The sequence below is a fragment of the Nycticebus coucang genome, chromosome 10 (assembly GCF_027406575.1).
Source record: "Nycticebus coucang isolate mNycCou1 chromosome 10, mNycCou1.pri, whole genome shotgun sequence".
NCBI classification, from domain to species: Eukaryota; Metazoa; Chordata; class Mammalia; order Primates; family Lorisidae; genus Nycticebus; species Nycticebus coucang.
Window position 1 is genome coordinate 125,830,053 of NC_069789.1, and position 26,403 is coordinate 125,856,455.

Here is a 26,403-nt window from a genome sequence, read left to right on the forward strand (position 1 = left end):
AAGATTACTATATGTAGTAACCTTGGGAAACTTTCCAAAATAAGTTATTACTCGATGTCTAGAAATTATTAAATAAGTACTTCTGTACCTACAGGAAATAATTTTTAAGAAGAAATGATGATGATTAAGCTTATAATATGAATATATTTTAGATTAGATGTAAACTTGACAATGTTTTATAATCATGTTTGTTGCTGTTCAAGGTTTGGGAGTCATACTAAAACTGTAGTTTACATTATTTAAAGGCAATCTGTCTTGGGCGGCACCTGTGGCTCAAGGAGTAGGGTGCCGGTCCCATATGCCGGAGGTGGCGGGTTCAAACCCAGCCCCAGCCAAAAAAAAAAATAATAATAATTTTCATAGGCGGTGCCTGTGGCAGTGGGTAGGGCACCAGCCCCATATACCGAGAGTGGCGGGTTCAAACCCAGCCCTGGCCAAACTGCAACAACAACAAAAAATAATAATAATTATTATGATTTTCATATTTTATTAGATGTAAGTATAAATTGACAATTAAATTATCAAAGTATTAGTCATTTTTTCACTCCATGAACATGGAGTCATTCCTAAGTCATTTGTTCTGATTTTTTTTAATAGATGGATGCTGTTCAGACAAGATCAGGAGTGTTCAGGGGGGTATGTCCATAGACAATAGATGCTATTCAGATAATGCCCGAGATTCTAACTAGTTTTAACTGTTCAAAATGGCCAAATTTCCACACCCTCATTTTCCTCATTACTCTGAGGAATGGTAATAATTTATTCTCTAAAAATTTTAGGCATCAACTGTTTTTCTTTTACTCTTAGTCAAAAATGGTTCATTCTTTCTGTATATATGCCAGCAATGTCTTTGTCTGATATCTCTAGTTTCAAAACAGTTATCCATAAACTTCTTAAACCAAGTTTATAGCTCACCCACAAAAGAAGACCTCATTTATAATTCTATATTATGTTACTCCATACAATATGTTTTAACCCATGCTGAAAGAAGAAAATCAAACAATTCCTTTAAGATAAACAGACATTCATTAAACTGATTAATCCGTTATTCTCTTAGCTTTTAATTTTTTCTTGCTTTTTTTTTTTTTCAGTTTTTGGCCAGGGCCAGGTTTGAACCCGCCACCTGCGGTATATGGGGCCGGCGCCCTACTCCTTTGAGCCACAGTCACTGCCCTAATTTTTTCTCTCTTTATATGCCCATGCAGGTAAGTCACCTGCTGCAAATGATTTTAACTCCTTAAGGGAAAGCCTGTTAAGGAATTTAACTAGGTGAATTTTAAAATATTAATCCTTACTGTGAAAAGACCAATAAATACTAATTTTTTTTTTGAGTCTCACTCTATCGCCCTTGGTAGCGTACTATAGTATCACAGCTCACAGCAACCTCAAACTCTTGGGCTTAAGCGATTCTCTTGCGTCACCCTCCTGAGAAGCTGGGACTATAGGCACCTGCCACAACACCCAGCTATTTTTTGTTGCAGTTGCCACTGCTGTTTTATCTGGTGGGGGCTGGGTTCGAACTTGCCACCCTGAGTATATGGGGCCACGTCCTACCCACTGAGCCACAGGTGCCACCCAGATACTAATTTTATCACCAAGTAAAATGTATCAATTATCTCAGGTTTATGAAGGCTGTATATTCAACTGTCATATACTTGTTATATCATTAGATTTCTCTTTGGGATAAATAATTATGCCACATAAAATGTAAGGCTTTCTCATGTGTATGGCAAATACAGGATGTGTAAATCAGTACTCTAATTCCAAGAGACAAAAATCTAATTCAAACTAACGTAAGCAACAAAATATAAGGAAATTTATTAGATCACAAAAATTAAAAAGGATGGTATAGACATCAGATATGATTGGATCCAGGAGATTAAACAATGTCATTGGATTTCTGTCTTGTATCTTCATTTTTCTCTGTGTTAGATTTCTCTTTGGGAAGGCTTTCCTCATGGAGTGTCAAAAAGGCTACAGGTGAGTTTTTAATCACAAACCCCTGCAATTTGCAATTCCAGAAAAAAAAAAAAAACACCTTCTCTCCTTCTACCCATAACTGCCAAAGGACTCTATTGATCCAGACACACAGGGCCATTTGCTAATCCTTTTTTTTTTTTTTTTTTGGAGATAGAATCTCACCATGTTACACTCAGAGTGCCATGGTGTCACAGCTCACAGCAACCTCAAACTCTTAGGCTTAAGTGATTCTCTTGCCTCAGACTCCCAAGTAGCTGGGAGTACAGGCACCCACCACAACACCTGGCTATTTTTTGGTTGCAGTTGTCACTGCTGTTTAGCTGGCCCGGGCCAGGTTCAAACCCACGGCCAGGTTCAAAAAAACCCACCAGCCTCGGTTGCATGTGGCTGGTGCCCTGAACACTGTGCTACGGGCGCCAACCTTGCTAATCCTTTTTTAATCACTAGATTGGTGGAAATAATTGGCCAGCCTATGACCAATCCATTTTTTTCCTGATTACTCGATGTCTAGAAATTATTGAAGATGGGATAAGTCAGGTATAGAACAGATAATAAGAAACATATGTCTGCTTCTCAGAATATTTCAAGTAATGGATGCATATGACCTGAAATGGATGCATATGACTTTTTCATATTACTACAGTCATAGAATTACTAACCAAAAATAACTCACTGATATTGAATAAGGACTTGGTGACTAAATGTTTCTTCCATATACTTGTTGTAATCAAAGGGTTTCTCTATTATGAATTCTCTGATGTCGTCTAAGGGCTGAGGCACAGTTAAAATTATTCCCACATTCATTACATTTATAAGGTTTTTCTCCAGCATGAATTCTCTGGTGTAGCCTAAGGGACAAAATCTGATGGAAAGCTTTCCCACATTCATTACATTCATATGGTTTCTCTCCAGTATGAATTCTCTGATGCTGATTAAGGTATGAGCCACAACTGAAGGCCTTCTCACATTTATTACATTCAAAGGGTTTCTCTCCTGCATGACTTCTTTTATGGTGAATTAGAACTAAAGCATCACTAAAGGCTTTCCCACATTTACTGCATTCAAATGGTCTCTCTCCAGTATGAATTCTATGGTGCCGATTAAGTTGTGAGTCAGTCCTAAAAAACTTTCCACATTTGATGCACTGGTAGGGCTTTTCTCCGGTATGAATTCTCTGATGTTGATTTAGGTGTGAGCGATAGCCAAAGGTCTTCCCACATTCACTACATTTGAATGGTTTCTCTCCTGTGTGAATTCTTTGATGGAGAGTAAGGGCTATGCGTCTGCTGAAGGCTTTTCCACATTGATTACATTCATAGGGTTTCTCTCCAGTGTGAATCCTCTGATGTTGATTAAGGTGTGCACTCTGTCTGAAGGCTCTGTTACATTCCTTACATTCATACGGTTTCTCCCCTGTATGAATTCTCTGATGTTCAACAAGAAAGGCATAACGGCTAAAGGCCTTCCCACATTCATTGCATGCAAAGGGTTTCTCTCCAGTGTGGATCCTCTGATGTTGAGCAAGGTGTGCACTCTGTCTGAAGGCTTTGTTACATTCCTTACATTCATATGGTTTCTCTCCAATATGAGTTCTCTGATGTTCACTAAGAAAGAAGCGATGGCTAAAGGCTTTCCCACAGTCATTGCATGCATATGGTTTCTCTCCACTGTGAATTCTCTGAGGTTGAGTAAAGAATGAGTAACAGCTAAAGGCATCACCACATTCATCATACCCATGAGGTAATTTTCCAAAATGAGTGTTCTGATGTTGAGTAAGTAATGAGTGGAAACTTAAGAGATTTGAAAAATAATTACCTCCATAAGGCTTTTCAGAAGGAGGAATGCCTATATCTTTACTAAAATGTGTACGCTGGTTGAATTCATCACAATCATTACCTATCAAAGATTCCTTCTCAGTATGGAGTCTTCTATATTCAATTATGACTGAATTTTGGGGGAAGATTTTATCATAAATATCAAATTTATGTACTTGCTCTATGGTGGGAACTTTCTGTTGTGTTAAAAGTACTGACTTCAGGGTGATACTTCTCCTGGAATTATTATATTCATTGTCTCTTTTCCCAGTTGAGATTTCCTTAACAATTGCTACTTGCCTCTCTTGATTTCTCTGATGCTGCTCAAATTCATCCTCATATTTCCAGACTTCTCTGAAACTGGAGAATTCATGTTCATGACTTCTGACTCTTTCCATTACCATTCGCTGGGATATTTCTTCTTCATCAATAAACCATTTTGGAAATGATTCCTTGATTTCACACCAAGTCTCCCAGTCTGAAAAATATCAAGAAAGAAGATGTCTCTTTTTTTCCTTTGCAGGGAGAAAGAAAACTTATATAGAAGAATTTTAACTAGGGTCAGATATGGTGGCTCATGTCTGTAATCCCAGCACTCTGAGAGGCCAAGGTGGGTGGATTGCCTGAACTCAGGAGTTTGAGACCAGCCTGAGCAAGAGGGAGACCTCATCTCTACTAAAATTCAAAAAACTAGAAGACTGCTCAAGCCCAGGAGTTTGAGGTTGCTGTGAGCTATAATGCCATGGTACTCTAGCCAACGAAACAGAATGAGATTCCATCCCCCCCACCAATTTTTTTTTAACTGGGGGGAAGGAGAGGAGAAAATACATGGTTCTAACATCTCCAAAATATGGCCATGCAATATGAATAAAAGATAAAGGTAACACAAAGAATGAGGAAAGCTAACAAGGAAAGGTATACGTGTTTGTGATGTGGAAATGAGAAGAGGGGAAACAGATAAAAGGCAGGGTATCAAGAGGCAAAGCTAAATGCCAAGAAGACAAGGAATTGAGAATGACTGATTAGATCATAACCACAGTTTCCCTGCCTCAAGTCATTAGACTCCAGTCCCTCCTACACTGGTATTCATAACACTGAAAGTTCCATGACAGTGGTGATTGATGTTCACTCCTTTTTAACACTGTTGCATCCAGTGTCTAGGATAATGATACTATGTTATTGCATAAATGAAAGCTGCCAGATTAATCTTCTCATAATAAATTTTTCCACTAATGATGCTGAACAACTTCTAAGATTTTATTAAGGTCCAGAGAAAAATTACTGTTTTGTTTTTTTTCCCCTCAGTGTCTAGTAAGAAATCTGGAGGTTAGCTTTTCTCCTCATTGAGAGAAACACGATGCCTAAGGAGTAGATACTTCATACCTTAGGAGAAAATACTGACTGATGTGAGATGGAAAGAAAACCAGTTTCTCTTGCTATCTCTTTTTTTTTTTCTTTGAGTCAGGGATCACAACCTCAACCCCCTGGGTTCAAGTGATCATCTTGGCTCAACCTCCCAGTTGCTGAGAGTACAAGTGCACACCACTAAGCCCAGATGATTTGTTTTTCTATTTTTGTAGCAATGGGGTTTCACTATTTTGCTTAGGCTGGTCTTGAACTCCTGGCCTCAAGTGATCCTCCCCCCTCAAGCTTTAAAAGAGGTAGGATTATAGATGTGGACCACCATGCCTAACCAAGAAAAGCATTTTTTAAAAAGGTGATGTCAGCTCAGCACCTGTAGCTCAGTGGTTAGAGCGCCAGCCACATGCACTGGGGGCTGGTGGGTTTTAATCCAGTCAGAGCCTGCTAAACAACAATGACAACAACCACCAAAAAATAGCCAGGTGTTATGGCAGGCGCTGTAGTCCCAACTACTTGGGAGGCTGAGGCAAGAGAATCCCTTAAGCCCAAGAGTTTAAGGTTGCTGTGAGCTGTGACACCACAGCACTCTACTGAGGTCAACATAGTGAGACTGTGTCTCAAAAAAAAAAAAAGTGATCTTAACAAGAGGAAAATGAGAAAGTCCTTTTTATGTCACACTATAATAACGAGCCAATATACAGGTTGGTTATGTTCATGTGCAATTTAAAATAGTGTACAATTTAAAATTGCACATGAACTTTATGGCTACCCTGTAGCAAAACATCGTCAAACAAGGTGTCTTTCTCCCATTTTTAAACTCTGAGAGCCAAAACTTATAGGTACAGTGATTTGATGTGGCACATAATAAAGGAATAGATAATATGGGCTCGGCGTCTGTAGCTCAGTGGCTAGGGCGCCAGCCACAGACACCAGAACTGGCAGGTTTGAACCCAACCCAGGCCTGCCAAACAACAATGACAACTACAATCAAAAAATAGCTGGGCCTTGTGGCAGGTGCCTGTAGTCCCAGCTACTTGGGAGGCTGAGGCAAGAGAATTGCTTAAGCCCAAGAGTTTAAGGTTGCTGTGAACTGTGACACACTACCCAGGGCAACATAGTGAGACTCTGTCTCAAGAAAAAGGAATAGATAATATGATATAAATTATTAGTACTATAAAGAAATCAAAACTCACTAGTTAAGGAATGATTCTTGGAAAATACAAGTTTGGTTTTCAAGGATATGATCAGGCTTACCAAATATAGTGAATGTTTCAGTGACAGAGCCATTTTTCATGTTTGGATGTGGTTCGGGATTATTTTTGAGCTGCATGTTAGCATTTTGGGGTTAATTAGATATAGTCTTTACACAATAGTTTACCATCTGTTGAAAAGAAAAGCTGCCTCCAGACTAGGTCAATATGAAATCAAAAAGCAAAGACTAGATTATGCATCTATATCTTTCCTCTTTCCAATATACCCTCTGCCCAAAGAAGGAACCTAACTCAATCATTCCTTCCTATGCACACCTTCAAATTTTCTTTCTTGGGCCTCGATATAAACCCCCTGAGAGGCTTTGTTCATTTAATCCGTTAGGTCCATCTTGTTCATTCTTTCCCCAGAATTATAATTATTTCTGTTCCTTCACTTGGTCTCTTTACCTCTTCTCCTTTATCCACCACTCAGGGCCCCTATATTTCCTCTTACTAAGAATAAATCTTTACTTCAGGCAAATGGCAGGTTTAAACAATACCAAATGTAATGTCAAGTGAAAGATGCCTGACAGGAGAAGACTACAGATATTTCCCAACATGAGAGATTCCAAAGTTCCTGGAGCTTCAACTACTGTGTTTTTAAAAGCATGGTGGATACACTTGTGGTGCATCTTACAAGAGTACATGTGAAACTTAGTAAATGTAGAATATAAATGTCTTAACACAATAACTAAGAAAATGCCAGGAAGGCTATGTTAACCAGTGTGATGAAAATGTGTCAAACGGTCTATAAAACCAGTGTATGGTGCCCCATGATCGCATTAATGTACACAGCTATGATTTAATAATAATAAAAAAAAGCATGGTGGATAAATGTTGCAGGGAAATTAATTCCACATGTGGGAGTATCCTGGGGAAAAATAGAACAGGAAATAAATATTGTATGTGTGGAAGTGATAATCACTATATCTGGAATAGAGAAATACTTAGAAGCCAATGGTATAATGGTATTCAGCAATAAAGACAAGGGAATTCACTAGTAGGTGAATTCACTAGTAGCCTTAGTAGGTGAATTAGCCAAAATTACTATATCATATCACCCCCTTTAAAATGACTTTTATCAAAAAGATGGGCACTAAAGAATGCTGGTGAGGATGTGGAGAAAGGGGAACCCTTGTACACTGCTGGTGAGAAAGTAAGACAGTATAAAAGCACTATAAAACAGTAAGGAGTTTCCTCAAAAAAAAATAGACCTACCTAGCAATCTTTCATATCAAAAAGAAGTGAAATCAATATTATCAAAAGGATATGTGCATTCCTATGTTTATTGCAGCACTATACATGATAGCCAAGATTTAGGAATTAACCTAAGAGTCCATCAATGAATGAATGGACAAGGAAACTGTGGTACATACTCACAATGGAATATTATGTAGCCATAAAAAGAATGAAATCCTGCCATTTGCAACAATATGGACAGAACTGGAAAGTATTAAGGTAAGTAAAATGAGCCAAGCATGGGAAGACAAATGTTGCATGTTCTCATCATACATGAGAGCTAAATGTTAAAACAACTGATCTCATGAGCACAGAGAATGATGCTTATCAGAGCGGAGTAGGGGGGGAGTCAGGGGGATAAAGTAGAGGTGGCTATTAAATACAAAAATATAGTTAGATAGTTAAACAGAATGAATAATATTTGATAGCACAACAAAGTGACTATAATCAATAATAAGTTAGGGTATGCTTTTAAATAATTAAAAAAGAGTGGAATTAGAACATTCCTAACATGAAGAAATGATAAATGCCTGAGGCGAGGGATACCCAATTACCCTGATTTGAGTCAAACACATTGTATGCCTAAATTAAAGCATCACATGTATCCTATAAGTATCTACAACTACTGCATATTTTTTTTACTCAAGTTAATTTATATCAGGTCAATTTCAATCAGAGTTCCATAAGGATTTTATTTCTGAACTTAGAAAATTATTTATGTATTTTAAAAAATACATAAAAAAAGATCAATAATATAAAAGAAAATTCTGGAAGAAAAAATGTTTCTAGAACCAATAATATGACCTACGTCCTTGCATTTTATATTTTCTTTCCACCAAAATTTCTGTGAAAGGACTCAACCAGGGTGACTTGTAAAATATAAAGTATGCATATATTATTTTTTCTTTTGGTACAGTTATATCTTACATTTGTTGTTTTGTTTTTTTGAGAGTCTCACTTTGTCACTCCCAGGTAGAAGGTCCTGGCGTCATAGCTCACGGCAACCTCATACTCTTGAGCTCAAGTGATTGTCTTGCCTCCGCCTCCCGAGTAGCTGGGACTACCTGTACATATCAATACAGTAGGCCTAGTTCCTTATGTTGACCACCTCCATATGTTAACTAGTAAGTTACAGTCCCTTGGGTGGTCAACTTAGGTTTGAACCCAGCCTGGGCCAGCTAAACAACAATGACAACTACAACAAAATAGCTGTACATTGTGGTGGGCGCCTGTAGTCCCAGCTAATTGGGAGGCTGAGGCAAGAGAATTGCTTAAGCCCAGGAATTCGAGACTGCTGTGTGCTATGACGCCACGTCACTCTACCAAGGGCAACATAGTGAGACTCTGTCTCAAAAAAAGAAAAGAAAATGGCTTGGCACCTGTAGCTCAGCGGCACATACACTGGAGCTGGTGGGTTCAAACCCAGCCCAGGCCTGCCAAATAACAATGCTAACTGCAACTAATAAATAGCCAGGTGTTGTAGGGGGCACCTGTAGTCCAAGCAACTTGAGAGGCTGAGGCAAGAGAATCTCTTAAGCCCAAGAGTTTGAGGTTGCTGTGAGCTGTGATGCCACAGCACTCTACCGAGGCAACCTCCAATAGCAACCTCCAACTCCTGGGCTTAGACGATTCTCTAGCCTCAGCCTCCCGAGTAGCTGGGACTACAGGCGCTTGCCACAATGCCCGGCTATTTTTTTGTTGCAGTTTGGCAGGGGCCAGGTTTGAACCCACTACCCTCGGTATATGAGGCTGGTGCCCTACCCACTGAGCCACAAGCACCACCCCTCATTTTTTATTTTTGAAACAGAACCTTACTCTGTCACCCTGGGTATTGTGCCATGGTGTCATAGCTCACAGCAACCTCAAACTCTTAGGCTCAAAGTGATCCTTTTGCCTCAACCTCCCAAGTACCTGGAACTACATGTACCCACTGTGATCCCCGGCTATTTTTTGAGTAGAGACAGGGTCTCACTCTTGCTCAGGCTGGTTTTGAAAAATGCAATATCTCAATCTTATCATGAGAAAATATCAGATAAACTCAAACTGAGAGCAAGTAGATAATGAGCCATTTGTGCACAGTGAGGCATACTTGAAGATTCCAGGAAAGAATTATCCAAGAAGGTAAAACCAATAGATTACCTAATGTGTCTCAGAGCCTTGAAAGATGTAGACAGTTGATAGGGAGATGGGTATTCAATTAGAAATATGTATATAGGGGGGCGGCACCTGTGGCTAAGTGGGTAGGGTGCTGGCCCCATATACCAAGGGTGGTGGGTTCAAACCCCCCTGGCAAAACTGCAATGAAACAAAAGACCAGACATTGTGGCGGTGCCTGTAGTCCCAGCTACTCCAGAGGCTGAGGCAAGAGAATCGCCTAAGTCGAGGAGTTGGAGGTTGCTGTGAGCTGTGGCGCCACAGCACTCTACTGAGGGCAATAAAGTGAGACTCTGTCTCCAAAAAAAAAAGAAAGAAAAGAAAAGAAAAAAGAAATATGTATATAGAGAACTAAGCAAAAAAAAAAAAAAAAAGAAATAGACAAATAACCCCCCCAAAATAATTATTTATTAACTCTAGGAAAAATAAAAAGTTGCACAAAACAAGTAATCTCGGTATAGGCACAACATGGCTATGATTAGCACTATATAGCCATAATATTGGGAACACTGCAAAATTATGATATTGATAAAACAAGGGATAGGAAATGTGTGTCTATGTATGTCCGCACATGTGTTGGATTCAGGATAAAAAAGCACTACATCTTTATGTTCTTGGTAAGAAGATATTGAATAAGGACTAAATCTGAAAAACCAACTCAGAAGTAGCAACATGAACATATTTTGAGAAACATGAAAGGAACACCAAAAGAAACTACAAAAGAAAAGAAAGAGGAATCCTCTAGGGAGAGAGAAACTGGGGAACAAGAGAATCCCTTTTTAAAGGAAAAAGCTCTTGTAAAACTACTTGACTCTTTAAATCAGGCATCCTCAAACTTTTTAAACAGGGGGCCAGTTCACTGTCCCTCAGACCATTGGAGGGCTGGACTATAGTTTAAAAAAAAAACAACTATGAACAAATTCCTATGCACACTGCACATATCTTATTGTGAAGTAAAAAAACAAAATGGGAACAAATACAATCACACTGCCTCATGTGGCCCGGGGGTCGCAGTTTGAGGACCCCTGCTTTAAATAATGTGCATGAATGTCTTTGACAATAATTTTGATTTAAAAAAAACTCTAGGGCAGCGCCTGTGGCTCAGTCGGTAGGGCGCCAGCCCCATATACTGAGAGTGACAGGTTCAAACCCAGCCCCGGCCAAACTGCAACCAAAAAATAGCCGGGCGTTGTGGTGGGCGCCTGTAGTCCCAGCTACTTGGGAGGCTGAGGCAAGAGAATCACTTAAGCCCAGGAGTTGGAGGTTGCTGTGAGCTGTTTGAGGCCACGGCACTCTACCGAGGGCCATAAAGTGAAACTCTGTCTCCACAAAAAAAATAAAAATAAAAATAAATAAAAAAAACTCTAAAAAAATCTAGTAATATGGGCGGTGCCCATGGCTCAAGAAGTAGGGTGCCGGCCCTATATACTGGAGGTGGTGGGTTCAAACACAGCCCTGGCCAAAAACTGCAAAAATAAATAAATAAATAAATAAAAATAAAATAAAATGTGTTTCCTTAAAAAAAAAAATCTAGTAATATATACAATTTTGACCATAAAGGGAAAAGAAGAGCTGAGAAGGACTGAGATTCAGGGTATAGGAAGAAGACTAGAAATATAATTTGACATGAAAAAAGAGAGAAATCCAAGGTGTAGGTGAGGATTCTATGGAAGTGCATGATAAAGAGATTTCAGCTCCTCCCTGAAGCCCAGGACGGCTTCTTCATGACTAGTTAGGTAGGTATTTTACAACAGCCCTCCCTGCCTGGTTACCTGTCACTCACCTATATAGTTACTGTGTGATATCTCTGTCCCCACCATCCAAGGATCCTTCCCTTGTTCCAGTAAGGAGATCATGTTGGGCTTAGAAATGGAGAGTCCTGTTTTCAGGAGAAGAAAAACAAGAACAAGAGACAGACAGACAGACAAATCAACATGGTACAGTTGTTCCAGGATGCAAACCCAATCTCTTGGTCATCATGTAAGAAAGGACGTTAGCAGAAGGGCCAGAGAATGGAATGATGCTTGTATGGATGATAAAGAAGATGAAGCTTCTTCCACAGCAGTGGTTCTCAAAGTGCTATAGCAGCTGCAGCCATCATCTAGGAACTAATTAGAAATGCAAATTCTTAGGCCCAACTTAGACCTACTGAATCAGAAACTACAGTGGCTCTCAAACATTAATAGGCATCAAGATCATTGAGGGCTTACTGTGATTTTTTTAGGTCTAGGGCCATATAACTTGCATTTTAACAAATTCCCAGGTTGTGCTGATGTTGCTATTCCAAACCACCATTCTATACCAACTCTATGAAACTGCTTCAAATCATTTCCTGGGAACAGGAAGTAGAGAAATTCAATTAAGCACTTTCAAGATGCCCTACATATTCCCAATGGAGGAAGCAACCCCAGAGGGAAGACTTTTAAATATGGGGGAAACATCCTTACCAAGCCATACCAAGTTCCTGTAGTTCTCCAACATGACATCTCTGAATAAATCCTTCTGAGATGGATCCAGCCATTCCCACTCCTCTTGGGAAAAGTTTAGAGACACATCTCTGAAGGTCACCAACCCCTGAAAGAAAAAGCAATTCTCGTTTGACAAGTGCCCAGATACCCACATGGTCCTAACAAAAGAGATGGATTCTGCCAGAGTTTAAAGCTTAAGTGATGCAAGGAAAATTATTATTGGAGAACAATTACATGGTCAGGTTTGTCAAATACTTTGAGAGGAAGAAAAATACAAGAAACAGACACATCTCTTGAAAATTTTACATTTTTATGAAAGATATATATAACAAGAAAAAATTATCTTACAAGGGGTGGCGCCTGTGGCTCAGTCGGTAAGGTGCCGGCCCCATATACCAAGGGTGACGGGTTCAAACCCGGCCCGGCCAAATTGCAACCAAAAAATAGCTGGGTGTTGTGGTGGGCGCCTGTAGTCCCAGCTACTCGGGAGGCTGAGGCAAGAGAATCGCTTAAGCCCAGGAGTTGGAGGTTGCTGTGAGCTGTGTGAGGCCACGGCACTCTACCGAGGGCCATAAAGTGAGACTCTGTCTCTACAAAAAAAAAATTATCTTACAAGGTGAAATAGTATATGAGCAAGGGCTAAATTGTATGTTACATATACTAAATAAAAAGAAATTCTTATACAGAAAATTCCTTGATAGTCCCCAAACTGGGATATCAGCTGGGACACAGTAATGAAGGAAGGTCTTGAATTGGGCTGTAATGAAAGGGTATGGTCTGAAATTTATAATCTGTGTATATAAGGAGAGAAACTTCCAAGAATAATAAAGTATATGTAATGAGTGAAGATAGGACTTTCATTAGAAGGATACATAAAAAATCTGGAAAAAAGTGTTTATGTCGAAGAATGGAAGAAAAAGTATCCAGTGTACTCAGCCCTATTATGAAACCAATTCACAGCTTTCATATGAACCCAACTATAGCCCAAGAAGAGGGGGAGGGAGGAGAGGAAGGGAAGGGGAGGGAAGAGGATAGGTGGAGGGAGGGTAATTGGTGGGAACACACCTAAGGTGCATTTTACAAGGGTACATGTTAAATTTACTAAGTGTAGAGTATAAATGTCTTAACACAATAACTAAGAAAATGCGGTGAAGGCTATGTTAACCAGTTTGATAAAAATATTTCAAATGGTATATAAAACCAGCACATTGTACACCATAATTGCATTAATGTACACAGTTATGATTTAATAAAAACAAATGTATATATCCAAAAATAGTTTATGGCAGCTATAACACTGAATTGTAAACTGCATGAAAGGAAAAATACCTGGTTTACAAGCTGATGTATATCCAATATTTATTACAAAACTTATCACATTGTAAATAGTAAATATTTACCACTTAGTGAATAAATGGTGATGTTTCCTACCATATATCCATATGAAAAGTATTCAATGCTTAAAAAATGAGAGTTCTTGGCTTGGTTCAGTGCCTGTAGTACAGTGGTGACCGTGCCAGCCACATACGCCGAAGTTGGCGGGTTCAAATTCAGCCCAGGCCAGCTAAAACAACAATGACAACTGCAACAAAAAATAGCCGGGCATTGTGGTGAGCATCTGTAGTCCCAGCTACTTGAGAGGCTGAGGCAAGAGAATCACTTAAGCCCAAAGGGTAACATAGTGGGACTTAGTCTCAAAAAAAAAAAAAAAGAGTTCCAGTGTTCATTTTTTATTTTATCAAAAATCATGAAATATCAAATATGGTCATTTTACATAGTGGAAATATGGGATGGGTATTTCCATATTCATATGTCTGAAGAAAAAAATACAACTACATGGTGACATGTAACTTCCAGGTGCCCCCTACTTTTCTCTGAATCCTGGGAGGCTGACCTAGATTGACTGCTTCAACAAATTCTCTTGTTTTACTCCATTTTATGGTAGGCTCAGCCACAAGTAAGACATGAAAGAAAGGTAAGTAAAGCAAAATATCTTTTCCCCTGGCTTCCACTGAAGTTTGCTTTACCTAAATGTCACTTCCTCAGAGAGGCTTAATCAAGTATGCTTAATCTCCCTATTTAATACAACGCTCCGTACTATGTAATTATACTCAAGCCCAGTGATCTTAGGTGTGCGGCCAGAAGTTTTAAAGGTAATTAATTAAATTATTTTTGAAAGAAATTCAAAGCACAGTTAAGTATATTCTTTCTTCACTCTTTTTATTCATCAACATAATTTAAGTTGGTAGGGGAAGTTTTACTATAGGATGAAGGATGCTGTGACATAAAAAATGTTGAAAAATACCACCCTAGGGCCCCCAACCTGCTTCATCTCGGAGGCCCACTTGACCCTATTTATCACCTGAAATCAGTCTCTAACCCTAGTCCTCACCCTAAGGACCCTAACCATTGTCATCTCCCAGGCCCACGTGAAGGTAATTATCACCCAAAGCCAGGTCCTAAGCCCAGCCCTCACCTAAGGACCCAGAACCATCTTCATCCTTGAGGCCTGCCTGACCCTAATTATCACTAGAAACCAGACCCTAAACCAAGCCATCACCTAAGAACCCGGCACCCTCTTCCTACACTCTTTATTGCCAAGACCCAACTTACCATAATTATCTCCCAAGGCTGGGAGCCAATCCTAGCCCTTACCCTGGGGCTCCAAATCCTGTTCATTCCACAGGTCTGCCTGACCCCAATTATAACCTCAAGCGGGGTCCTCACCCTAGCCCTCACCTTAGAGCTCTATCTCTCTTCAATCCCAAAGCCTGCCTGACCCTAATTATCACCGCAAGTCAGGCCCTAACCCTAGCCCTCACCTAAGTGCCTGGACCCCTCTTCATTCCCAAGACCCATCTCACCCTAATTATCTCCCAAAGCCGGGAGCCAACCTTAAACCTCACTCTAGGGCCTCAAACCCTGTTCAGCCCACAGGGCCTGCCTGACCCCACCAGGGTGAAGCTGGGCCCTTACCCTAGACCTCACCTTAGGGCCCCATCTCTCTTCAATCCTGAGGCCTACCTGACCCTAATTCGCACCCAAAGCCTGGTCTTAACCCTAGCCCTCACTCTAGGATCCCAAACCTTTTTCAACACACAGGTCAGTCTGACCATAATTATCAGCAGAAGCCAGGCCCTAACCCTAGCCCTCACCTAAGGGCCTAAACCCTCTTCATCCCCAAGGCTCACCGTACCCTAACTGTCACCTGAAGCTGGGCCCTAACCCTAGCTCTCACCTGAGGGCTCCAAACCCTTCTCACCCCACAGACCCTCTAACACCAATAATCATCCCAAGTTGGGCTCTAAGCCTAGCCCCCCCCATAACTGGCTTTATAAGCAAAATTTACAATTTTCAAGTGTCTTAGCTCCCTCATATTACAAAGGAGTTTCTAGTGTTCACATCAGAACTGAAGCAGGCAGCTAAGTAGCCTTGACTGGACAGGGATGAAACAGTGAGCATTATCTCAGCTCCAGTGGCCTCGCAACGGCAGTCTTAGAAAAATAGAGAAGAGATAGAGGGGTCTCAGTACAAACTGTTTTACAGAACTTTGTAACTTTCTGTACACTGATGCAATTCTTTTGAGTTTTTCCCAGGAACAGCAGAACCTGCTTATAGCCTCAAGACAACCACAGCACCTTCCTCTACCTGGACTCCAGAGAAAGACAAGATAAGCGATATGCCACCGCAGATTGTGCTCAAGAGCCACTGAGCCTGTGCACAAGGCTGAAAGAATGAACAAAATTAATCCTTAGCTCATAATACTAAAATCCCCACCCTGGGGAGGGATCTGTCCACCATTTTTTGTTCATCGGATGTGTGAACTAACATGATTCCTCACTGCGCTTGCGTTCCCTGCTCTCCAGCCCAAACATGCAATGGGGTTCCCTCCCTTTATGCATTATTCATTTTCACCTACATAAAAACTCCTTGACCCTACTAACTGGGGAGGTAGATTTGAGGTAGCCTTTGCCTCCCCCTCCCAGTTGCCATCACATTCTTTGAAATAAATCCTTTCTCCCTTGACAATCCTTGTTGTCTCAGTAGTTGGCTTTCTGTGTGGCAACCAACAGTGAACCCCACTTTGTGGGTCTGTTAACAACCCTACCACAGTGTTTTTCAACTAGTGTGCCCTGACAGGATCTTATGTGTGCTATGATGATTTTTAAAGATCATTCATTAAATTACTTTCGAAAGAAGTTCAAAGCACAATAAATATATTCTTTTTTCACTGTTGTTTTTTTTAATCAACATAATTTAAGTGTGTCGGGGAAGTTTAACATAGGTTAAAATGTGCCTTCAGATTAAAAAATGGTTGAGGGTGGCGCCTGTGGCTCAAAGGAGTAGGGTGCCGGCTCCATATGCCCGGAGGTGGCGGATTCAAACCCAGCCCCGGCCAAAAACTGCAAAAAATAAATAAATAAATAATGGTTGAAAAACACTTCTCTAGCCCTTATTTCACTTGCACTCACCTCCAACTCAATCAATCATGATCCATCTAAAAAGGAGAGTTCCAGTTCATCACACATTTAAGCATAACACTAAGTAAAAAAGGTATCATATGTTTCGTAAAAGCATTGTATGAAGAAAATGTAAAGAGATAAAAATGGAAAGGGTGCTCACTGGATTATTTGTGACTCTCCCTCTGGTCCCAGTGTCCTGAAAAATGAGATGAAATTTATGAAAACATCCACTTACCTGAGACATGGTTTTACAAAGTCCAACAGCCATTCTTCCTTTCCTTTTTTAGTTTTCTCTTTTGGAGAAGAACAAAGTCCCAATAAGGAAGAGTTAAGAGAAAAAGAAAGACATCTCAGCTCTATGTTGTTTCAAGATTCACAAAGATAGAACCATTGCCTCTTTGGATTTCCACCTCCTCACATGAGCCAGCCTCACATTTTCCAAGATCTGAGATAAAGGTCAATGTTGAACTTAACCCCAGAAGCCTTGATTTATATTAAAGACACAGCCTAAACTCAAAACCTAACATCCATCCCGTGGCCATGGCAATTTATGATCTAGCCTCTGGCTGCCCTTTTGACCTCATTTTCTATGCTCCTCTCCCTTGTTCACCCCACTCCAGGCACACAGGTCTCCTTTCTATTCTTCAAACACTGTGTAGGCTCATCCTTCAGGGCTGTTGCCTTTGCTTTTCCTCCTATCTGCACGCCTCTTCTAGTTGTCAGTACATCAGAAAGACTTCCCTGATAATTCTACCTAAAGAGAACCCCTCTTCTAGTCATTCCCTTTTTCCTTATATATATATTTTTTTAAGTTCTTTGCCTAAGTCTCTATGCCTTGGGTGAGACCAAGTTTAAAACCTCCATGAGTAAGGGGAGGACTTCACTTTCAGGAGAAAGTAGATTAAGACTCCTGCCTATTGCAAAAAGAGGGTCAGAAGAGGAGCCAAGCCACAGCTAAGTAGAAAAACCACTGCCTTCAGCCAACACTTCCCCTTTCCTCATAAACTAAAAGATGGTACAAAGTCTTCCTTCCCATGAGAGGAAGCAGCAGATTATCCACACACCGTCCCTTGCATATAGACTGGGATTTCCCAGTAGTTTGGAAGCAAGATGCTTTTTGGCTCCCAGGATCAGGGGAACAACTAAGCTTCCAAGCCCAGCACTTAACAACTTTGAAATTTTTCTTTATTTTTATTTTTTTTTGTAGAGACAGAGTCTCAGTTTATCGCCCTCGGTAGAGTGCCATGGTGTCACACACCTCATTGCAACCTCCAACTCCTGGACTTAGGCGATTCTCTAGCCTTAGCCTCCTGAGTAGCTGGGACTACAGGCACCCACCACAATGCCCGGCTATTTTTTTGTTGCAATTTGGCCGGGGCCGGGTTTGAACCCGCCACCCTCGGTATATGGGGCCAGTCCCCTACCCTCTGAGTCACAGGTGCCACCCTTTATTTTTTATTTTTATTTTTTGATTGGGATTCATTGAGGGTACAAAGAATCAGATTACACTGATTGCATTTGTTAGATAAAGTCTCTCTTATAATTGTGTCCCACCCCCAAGAGGTGTGCTGTACACTGTGACCCCCTCCATCTTCCTCCCTCCTCCCCTTTCCCTACTTGCTCATTCTCCTACCACCGCCCCCTTGTATTAGCTCATCTACTGCCTTCATATTAGAATAGAGTATACTGGATTCTTGCTTCTCCATTCTTGTGATGAATTTATCTTTTTTCTTAGCATTTATCATCTTTGGACATGTTATATGTTTGTTTATTGTTTGCCTTCCCACACAAGACCATAAAATCCAAGGGAACTATGATTTGTTTGGTGTATCCTAGTGCTAGAAAAATGCCAAAACCGTTTTAGGTGCTCAAAAATATTGGATGAATGGGCTTGGCACCTGTAGCATAGTGGTTTTGGTGCCGGCCACATACACTGAGGCAGGAGGGTTCAAACCCAGCCTGGGCCAGCTAAACAATAATGACAATTGCAACAACAAAAAAACAAATAGCTGGGCATTGTGGCAGGCGCCTGTAGTCCCAGCTACTTGGGAGGCTGAGGCAAGAGAATGGCTTAAGCCCAAGAGTTTGAGGTTGCTGTGAGCTGTGATGCCACAGCACTTCACCAGGGGCAACATAGTGAGACTCTGTCTCAAAAAAAAAAAAGTTAGAAAAATATTGGATGAATGAATAAATTTTACAATGCCTCCTGTAATATCTCACTGTTTTTTCTGAGACAAGAGTCTCACTTTGTCACCCTGGGTAGAGTGCTGTGGCATCATAGCTCACAGCAACCTCAAACTTATGGACTTGAGCAATCCCCTTGTCTCAGCATCCTGAGTAGTTGGGAATACAGGCATGCACAACCACGCCCAGCTAGTTTTTCTTTTCTTTTTTTTTTTTGCACTTTTTTTGGCCAGGGCTGGGTTTGAACCTGCCACCTCTGGCATATGGTGCTGGTGCCCTACTCCGTTGAGCCACAGACACTGCCCAGTTTTTCTATTTTTTTAAGTAAAGATGGGTCTTACTCTTACTCAGGCTGGTCTCAAACTCGAGGGCTCAAGTAATGCACCTGCCTCAGCCTCCCAGAGTTCTTGGATTACAGGCATGATCCACCGTATCTAGCCTGTCATTATCTCATTTAGTCCTCACAATAATTATTGTACTGACAAGAAGCTTAAACAACCAACTCAAAGTGATAAAAGTCCAACTTAAGTGTGACTCAAAATCTCTTTCAAGAGGCCAAGAGATACGAATGGGAAATATTAAACAAAACTTGAGGAACTGATGTCATATATTCCTTAGACAACATCTTTAGAGATGGCAGATGTTACCTTTTTTTTTTTTTTTGAGACAGAGTCTTACTATGTCACCCTTGGTACAATGCCATGGCGTCACAGCTCACAGCAACCTCCAACTGTTGCGCTTAAGCGATTATCTGGTCTCAGCTTCCCAAGTAGCTGGGACTACAGGCACTCACCATAACACCCAGCTATTTTTTGGTTGTAGCTGTCATTAATGTTGGCAGGCCCGGGCTGGATTCCAACCCGCCAGCTCCAGTGTGTGGCTGGCACCCTAGCCACCGAGCTACAGGCACCAAGCCAGATGTTAACTTTATTACCCAACAAAAATGCAGCCTGAGGGAAACAATGCAAAGTTTTTGTTTTTTTTTTGTAGAGACAGAGTCTCACTTTATGGCCCTCGGTAGAGTGCCATGGCATCACACAGCTCACAGCAACCTCCAACTCCTGGGCTTAAGCGATTCTCTTGCCTCAGCCTCCCGAGTAGCTGGGACTACAGGCGCCCGCCACAACGCCCGGCTATTGTTTTTTTTTCTTTTCTTTTCTTTTTTTTTTTTTTTACAATGCAAAGTTTTAATACTAAACCAACAAATTGTACAGCCTAAGTTCTTTGCCTTGTTAGAGCCGACATTTTCTCATTGAGAAAATGGGGACAATTGTGTTTGACCTAGAATTCAGGACACATGACCCCCTAATTCTGGGCCATGCTGCACTAGCCAATTCTGTCTCTAGGAAAGTTATTTCCTTAGCACAGCACATCTCGAAATTGTCTATAAAAGCCTCTGTAATCTAAGAGGAGAATCAATGTAGTCTTGTTGGCATCTGGGAGCAAAAGCACCTACATAAAAGGAATTTTTTCTTCAGTTCGTTTGTTCTAATAGTTGTGTATACTTTGGGTAATATGTTTTTCTGTGTTTAAAATGAGCCATCAGTCGGTGAAAGAAAGTATAATGGAAAAACTTGGTTGTTTTTTAACTTCCAGACCCAATTTGACTCTCCACTCTCTTCCCTATTGGCAAATGACTTCGAGCAAGTTAATCCACCTCTCAGAACCTTTCCTTCCTCACTGTTGAGACTGCATAAGCTAATATCTGCCATAGAAAAATACCACCCTTCTTTCTGCTTCGATTCTACACACACATTTGGAAATGAAATGAGATCCTTTGGTGGGGAGTGGTAGCTCTGTAATCCTAGCACTCTGGGAGGCTAAGGCAGGTAGACTGCCTGAGCTCAGGAGTTGTTTTTTTTTTTTTTTTTTTTTTTTGAGACATAGTCTCACTTTATTGCCCTTGGTAGAGTGCCGTGGCAACACAACCTACACCAACCTCCAACTCCTGGGGTTAGGGGATTCTTTTGTCTCAGCTTCCCGAGTAGCAGGGACTACAGACGCCCGCCACAATGCCTGGCTATTTTTTGTTCTGCAGTTTGGCCAGGGCTGGGTTTGAACCTGCCACCCTCAGTATATGTGGCAAGCGCCCTACCCACTGAGCCATAGGCGCTGCCCTGAGCTCAGGAGTTTGAGACCAGCCTGAGCAAAAGCAAGACCCTGTCTCTACTAAAAATAGAAAAGTGAGCCAGGCATGGTGGTAGGCGCCTGTAGTCCTAGCTACTAAGGAGGCTGAGGCAGAAGGATCACTTTGAGCCCACGAGTTTGAGGTTGCTGAGAGCTATGACACCATGACACTCTTCCCAGGGCGACAGAGTGGGACTCTGCCTCAAAAAAAAAACACAACTTTTTAATAAAATTTATTAACTGAGAAAGTCAAAACCAAAAACCCAGCTTACTTGGTACATCAGAAAAAAGCCATGGATCAAGGCTCTCTCAAGCACCAAATACAGAAGAGTACTGACAAGGACAAAAGCTAAAATCTCAAACTTGATCTGAGGAGAGGAAGGCTGGGCTCCCAGACTGGGCTTTCCTCCCACCAAAGCAGCGGATGTGAGGATGGCCTCATTACAATATCTTTAGACTAAGTCCTGTGACTCACAGGTGACTGAAAGAAGAAACCCAGTTGAAGGTCCCATGTTCTGAAGGTTCCTAGCCCCAAACCAGAGACAGTTCTCTTTAACACTTCCGAATCCAGGGCTCCCATTTTCCACTCTCACAATGTGGTAAAGATCAAGGGAGTTTAGTAATAGAAAGCTAAAACTCTAGAGCAGAACTGTTTGGGTTTGAGTTCTGGTTCTGTCACTTACTAACTGGTGTGACTTGGCAAGTAATTTTAATCATTCTGTGCCTTACAATCACAGAATAGCTCCCACACATTCAAGCCCACAATCTCGAATACACACACATTATCACCCAATCACAAACACATACCTGATCACACAATCACACCCATAATCCCACACCTATATACAACCATGTTAGCACAAAGATCGATGGTCACACATACTCCAACAGAGAGACAATCACACAGCGCCATACCATACAAAGTCATGCATCTTGTCACAATTACACTAAATTATATTTGCAGAGACAGATGGTCATGGTCACACAATCACACTTGCTGTGACACACTTTCACACGCATTTGTATCTGCAGAGGCAAGTGGTGGAACATAATGACACAGATTCACGGGCGCCGCACAGTGTCACCGCACAGACTCTCACAAACCCATACACAGTTATACTTTGGGAGACAGTTTCACGCAAACATACATATTCACACAATTATTTCCCCAGAAACAGATGGTCACAGTCACGCACAAGCACACACGGTGATAGATAGACAAAAATTCTGTCACAGCTGCAGCCTGTCACATAATCATACAAAGTAACAAAGTGGGACGCACTGTCACACACACACAAACCTCCCTGGCGGCGCCCGCCAAGTCCCCATCCCAGTCCCAGCCGGTCCACTTCCAACTCTGCCACGACCTTCCGCTCTTGCCCGCGGCCCGGCCTACCTCGCCTCCCAGCGCCGCGGGCTCCGCAAACGGGCCCCGAGACCTAGCCCCGCGACGTCACCTCCCAGAATCCTCTGCGAGGTGGAGCGGGGTGAGGACTGAGGCGAGCAGGACTTGGATATCTGAAGATCTTAAGTAGCGACATGGGGTCCCCCTCAGACTCCGCGAACCACGAGCCCCAGAATGCTTTGCGCCACGGCCCTTTTGCTGAACTACATTTCCCAGAAGTCCCTACGGCCCGCCTACGCTTCGCGCCTTCGCGGCGGGCGCTGGCACGGGGCAGTTGGGTAGAGGAGGGCTGGCTGTGACCCTTGGCACTCGAATGACCCTCAACTGCTGTATGTGAGAAAGCGGTGAGGCTGCGCTCGTCGGCGACTGTGATCGAATGCTTGCGGGGTGTGTTGTGTGTGTGTGACTTCGCTACACACCTTTGTCCTTGCGCACCATGGGGGCGACTGCTGCTGTCAGCGGAGTCAGCTTCTGTATTTTAAAATCATATCCTGTGATTGTGGGTCGTTGTACGAGAGACTTGGCTGTGTCACGCCGAGAACGTGAGAGTATTGTGGATGGGTGAGAGAGAGACTGGCTGACATTGGGGGTGACCGTTTCTCTGTTCTTATCCCAAAAGTCGCAATTTATCTGCGACAGATGGCTGAGCTTCTTTCTTTGGTTTCTTCGCTTGAGTCTGAGAAGAGTCTTGATGTTTTCCATGTATGTATCTGACGGGCTCCAGGCTAATCGTTCCCCTACCCCTACCTCCCAAGGTGAACGGGGTCAGTGATGTCCTTATTTTTATATCCCTTCTCTCCCTGCACCTAACGTGATAGCTTTAACAGAATGGTAGTTAGCGTCCATTTGTATAAGGGTGCTCTTTTGCACCAAAGCCCTTGGTAATTTGGTAACCAATACCCCTGTTGTTCCTCCTATTGTCATTTCCATCTTTTTCATTTTACAACTTTAATTAGGGCCCAGCTTTGAGAAAACTGTCCACAGTCAGGACAAGAATTTGCACCCCTGAGAAAGTTCCAAGGAAGCACTATTCTTCCCTATCCCTACACCCTAAAGATCTGGTGTGAGTCAAGATCCTGGTAAGTAGGGGTGTGTGGAAGCAAGAGGAAGTTCTTCAGAATCCATCCTTGGAGGCTATACCCTCCATTCCCTGCCACAGAGCCCTCTAGTAGCTAAAGCAAGAGAGTCCTGTACCTAAGGAATTTGGCTACTAGGGTAGAAATGATTGCTCTCTGCTCTGTGAAATTGGCCAGTTACTTTCAGAAGAAAGCAAGCAATTGTTTCTTAAAGCTCCACAAACATATAAGGGTTCTTTATAATTTACCTTTTTTGTTGTTTATTATAGCGATTTTAATAGGTAGGAAGTGGTATATTATGATGAGTTTGATTTGTGTTTCCTTAATTACCAAGGATGTTGAACATCCTTTCATGTGCTTCCTGGCCGTTTGTATATATTCTGTGTAGAAATATCTACTCAGGATCTTTGCCTATTTTTGTTGCAGTTTGGCTGGGCCCCATTGGAATCTGCCACCCTCGGTATGTGGGGTCAGCGCCCTATTCCCTAAGCCACAGGCGCCACCCAATCTTTGCCTATTTTTAATAAGTTGTCTTTTAGTCTCTGAGTTTAAGAATTATTTTTATTGTTTTTTGTTTTTGTTTGTTTATGACAGAGCCTCAAGCTGTCCCCATGGGTAGAGTGCTTTGTCATCACAGCTCACAGCAACCTCCAACTCCTGGACTCAAGTGATTCTTCTGCCTCTGCCTCCCAAGTAGTTGGGACTACAGGCACCCGCCACAAGGACGGGCTATTTTTTTGTTGCAGCCGTCATTGTTGTTTGGCAGCCTGGGCTGGATTGGAACCCGGCAGGTCAGGTGTATGTGGCTGGCACCTTAGCTGCTTGAGCCACAGACACTGAGCCTAGAATTCCATATATATTCTAGATACTAAACCCTTATCAGATATATGACCGTACAATACTCTCTACCGTTCTGTAGGTTGTCTTTTCACTTTCTTGATAATTTCCTTTGATGAACAAAGGTTTTTAATTTTGAAAAATTTGTCTGATACACTATTTTCTCTCTCTTTTTTTTTTTTTTGAGAGTCTCAAGCGTCGTCCTGAGTAGAGTGCTATAGCATCATAGCTCACAGCAACCTCCAATTCTTGGGCTCAAGAACTTTTTAGCCTCACTTTTTGCTCAAGCTGGTCTCTAACTTGTGAGCTCAAGCAATGCACCCACCTTGTCCTCCCAGAGTGCTAGGATTACAAAGTGAGCCACCACCCACCCATGGCCTACTATTTTTCTTTTATTGTTCATATTTGAGGTACCAAGTAAAAAAAAAAAATCCATTACCAATTAAGAGGTCATATTTAACCCTTTGTTCTCGTCTAATAGTCTTAGTTTTAGTTCTCATGATGTTTAATTTTATGTGTCAACTTGACTGGTTAAACATTATTGCTGCATATGACTATGAGGGTGTTCCTGCATCTGAATTGGCCATCTGAGTTAAGCAGATGGCCTTCCCCAATGTGGCATCATCCAGTCCATTGAAGACCTGAATAAAGCAAAAAACGCAGATGATTGAATTCTTCTCTTGCCCTTGATGCCCTTGTTTCTCAGGTCTTCAGCTAGAACTGAAATTTATACTGTTAGCTACCTGGTGTTCAAGTCTTCTAACTACACTGCTGGCTTACGTACATCTCCACCTTGCAGATAGCAGATCATGGGATTCTCAGCCTCTGTAACTACATGAACCAATACCTTATAATGAATCTTGGTGTGTGTGTATATAACATATATACACCATCCATTTGTTTCTCTGGCTCTTATATTCAGGTCATTGATCCATTTAGAGTAAATTTTATGATCGACTGTTAGAGATCCAATTTCATTCATTTGCATGTGGTTATTCAGTTGTCCCAGCATTATTTGTGGAAGAGATTGGTCTTTCCCCTCAGTCTTGACACACTTGTCAATACTTAATTGGCCTTGGATGTTTGTCTTGATTGTTGGATCAATTCTACTATATTGGCCTATATGTTTATCCATAGTATCCCAGTACCACTCTTTTGACTACTGTACCTTTGTGATATGTTTTGATATTGATAATTATCTTATAATTTATAATACTGTTTTGGCTACTTGAGACCACTTGAAATTCCATAGGAATGTGAAGACCAGCTTTTCTATTCAATCAAAAAGCTATTAAAATTTGGTAGGGATTGCAGCAAATCTGAATTACTTTGTGTAGTATTGAAATCTTAGCAATACTAAGTCTTCCAATCCATGAACATGAAATGCTTTTACATTTACTAAAGTCTTTTAAAATTTCTTTTAGTTTTTTTGGGTTTTTTTGTAGCTTTTGCTGTATAAGTCTTTCACCTCTTTGGTTAAATTTATTCTTAGGATTTTATTCTTTTTGTTGTTATTAAGTAGTTGAGTTTTTTTGGGGGGGGGTTGTTTTTTGAGACAGTCTCACTACATTGCCCTTGGTAGAGTGCCATGGTGTCACAGCTCACAGCAACCTCAAACTCTTGGGCTTAAAGTGATTTCTCTAGCCTCAGCCTCCCAGGTATCTGGGACTACAGGTGCCCGCCACAATGCCCAGCTATTGTTTTTGTTGTTGTAGTCATTGTTTAACAGGCCTCAGCTGGGTTTGAACCCACCAGCCCCAGTGTATGTGCCTGGCACCCTACTCACTGAGTTACAGGTGCTGAGCCTGTCAAGTCTTTTAAAAGTATCACCTTTTGGGCGGCGCCTGTGGCTCAAGGAGTAGGGCGCAGGTCCCATATGCTGGAGATGGTGGGTTCAAACCCAGCCCCGGCCAAAAAAAAAAAGTATCGCCTTTTGGTTTCATTGATTCTATTCTATTATTTCACTCGTCTCTTTGTTTTTATTTTAGTCATCCTGTAGTGCTATAGAAAACTAAAACTTATTCCTCCAATCTAACTGTACTTT

At 41.5% G+C, this 26,403-nt stretch overlaps 1 protein-coding gene across 5 annotated transcripts; it reads right to left on the reverse strand.

Annotated features, from left to right (window-relative positions):
- Positions 1–513: 513 nt before the first annotated feature.
- Positions 514–22,592, reverse strand: ZNF527 (zinc finger protein 527). Of its 5 annotated transcripts, none has more exons than XM_053605083.1 (5): positions 22,438–22,592; positions 16,966–17,023; positions 12,257–12,373; positions 11,583–11,678; positions 514–4,272 (listed from the first exon to the last, which is right to left on the reverse strand). In XM_053605083.1, the coding sequence occupies exons 3-5, from the start codon at positions 12,318–12,320 to the stop codon at positions 2,708–2,710; spliced, it is 1,725 nt and encodes a 574-aa protein (XP_053461058.1). In that variant the 5' UTR covers positions 12,321–12,373; positions 16,966–17,023; positions 22,438–22,592; the 3' UTR covers positions 514–2,707. The 5 variants fall into 5 exon arrangements, with proteins under 5 accessions (XP_053461058.1, XP_053461059.1, XP_053461060.1 ...); XM_053605084.1 differs by lacking the exon at positions 22,438–22,592 and adding an exon at positions 22,342–22,422; XM_053605082.1 differs by having other exon boundaries at positions 515–4,272; positions 12,247–12,373.
- Positions 22,593–26,403: the final 3,811 nt, after the last annotated feature.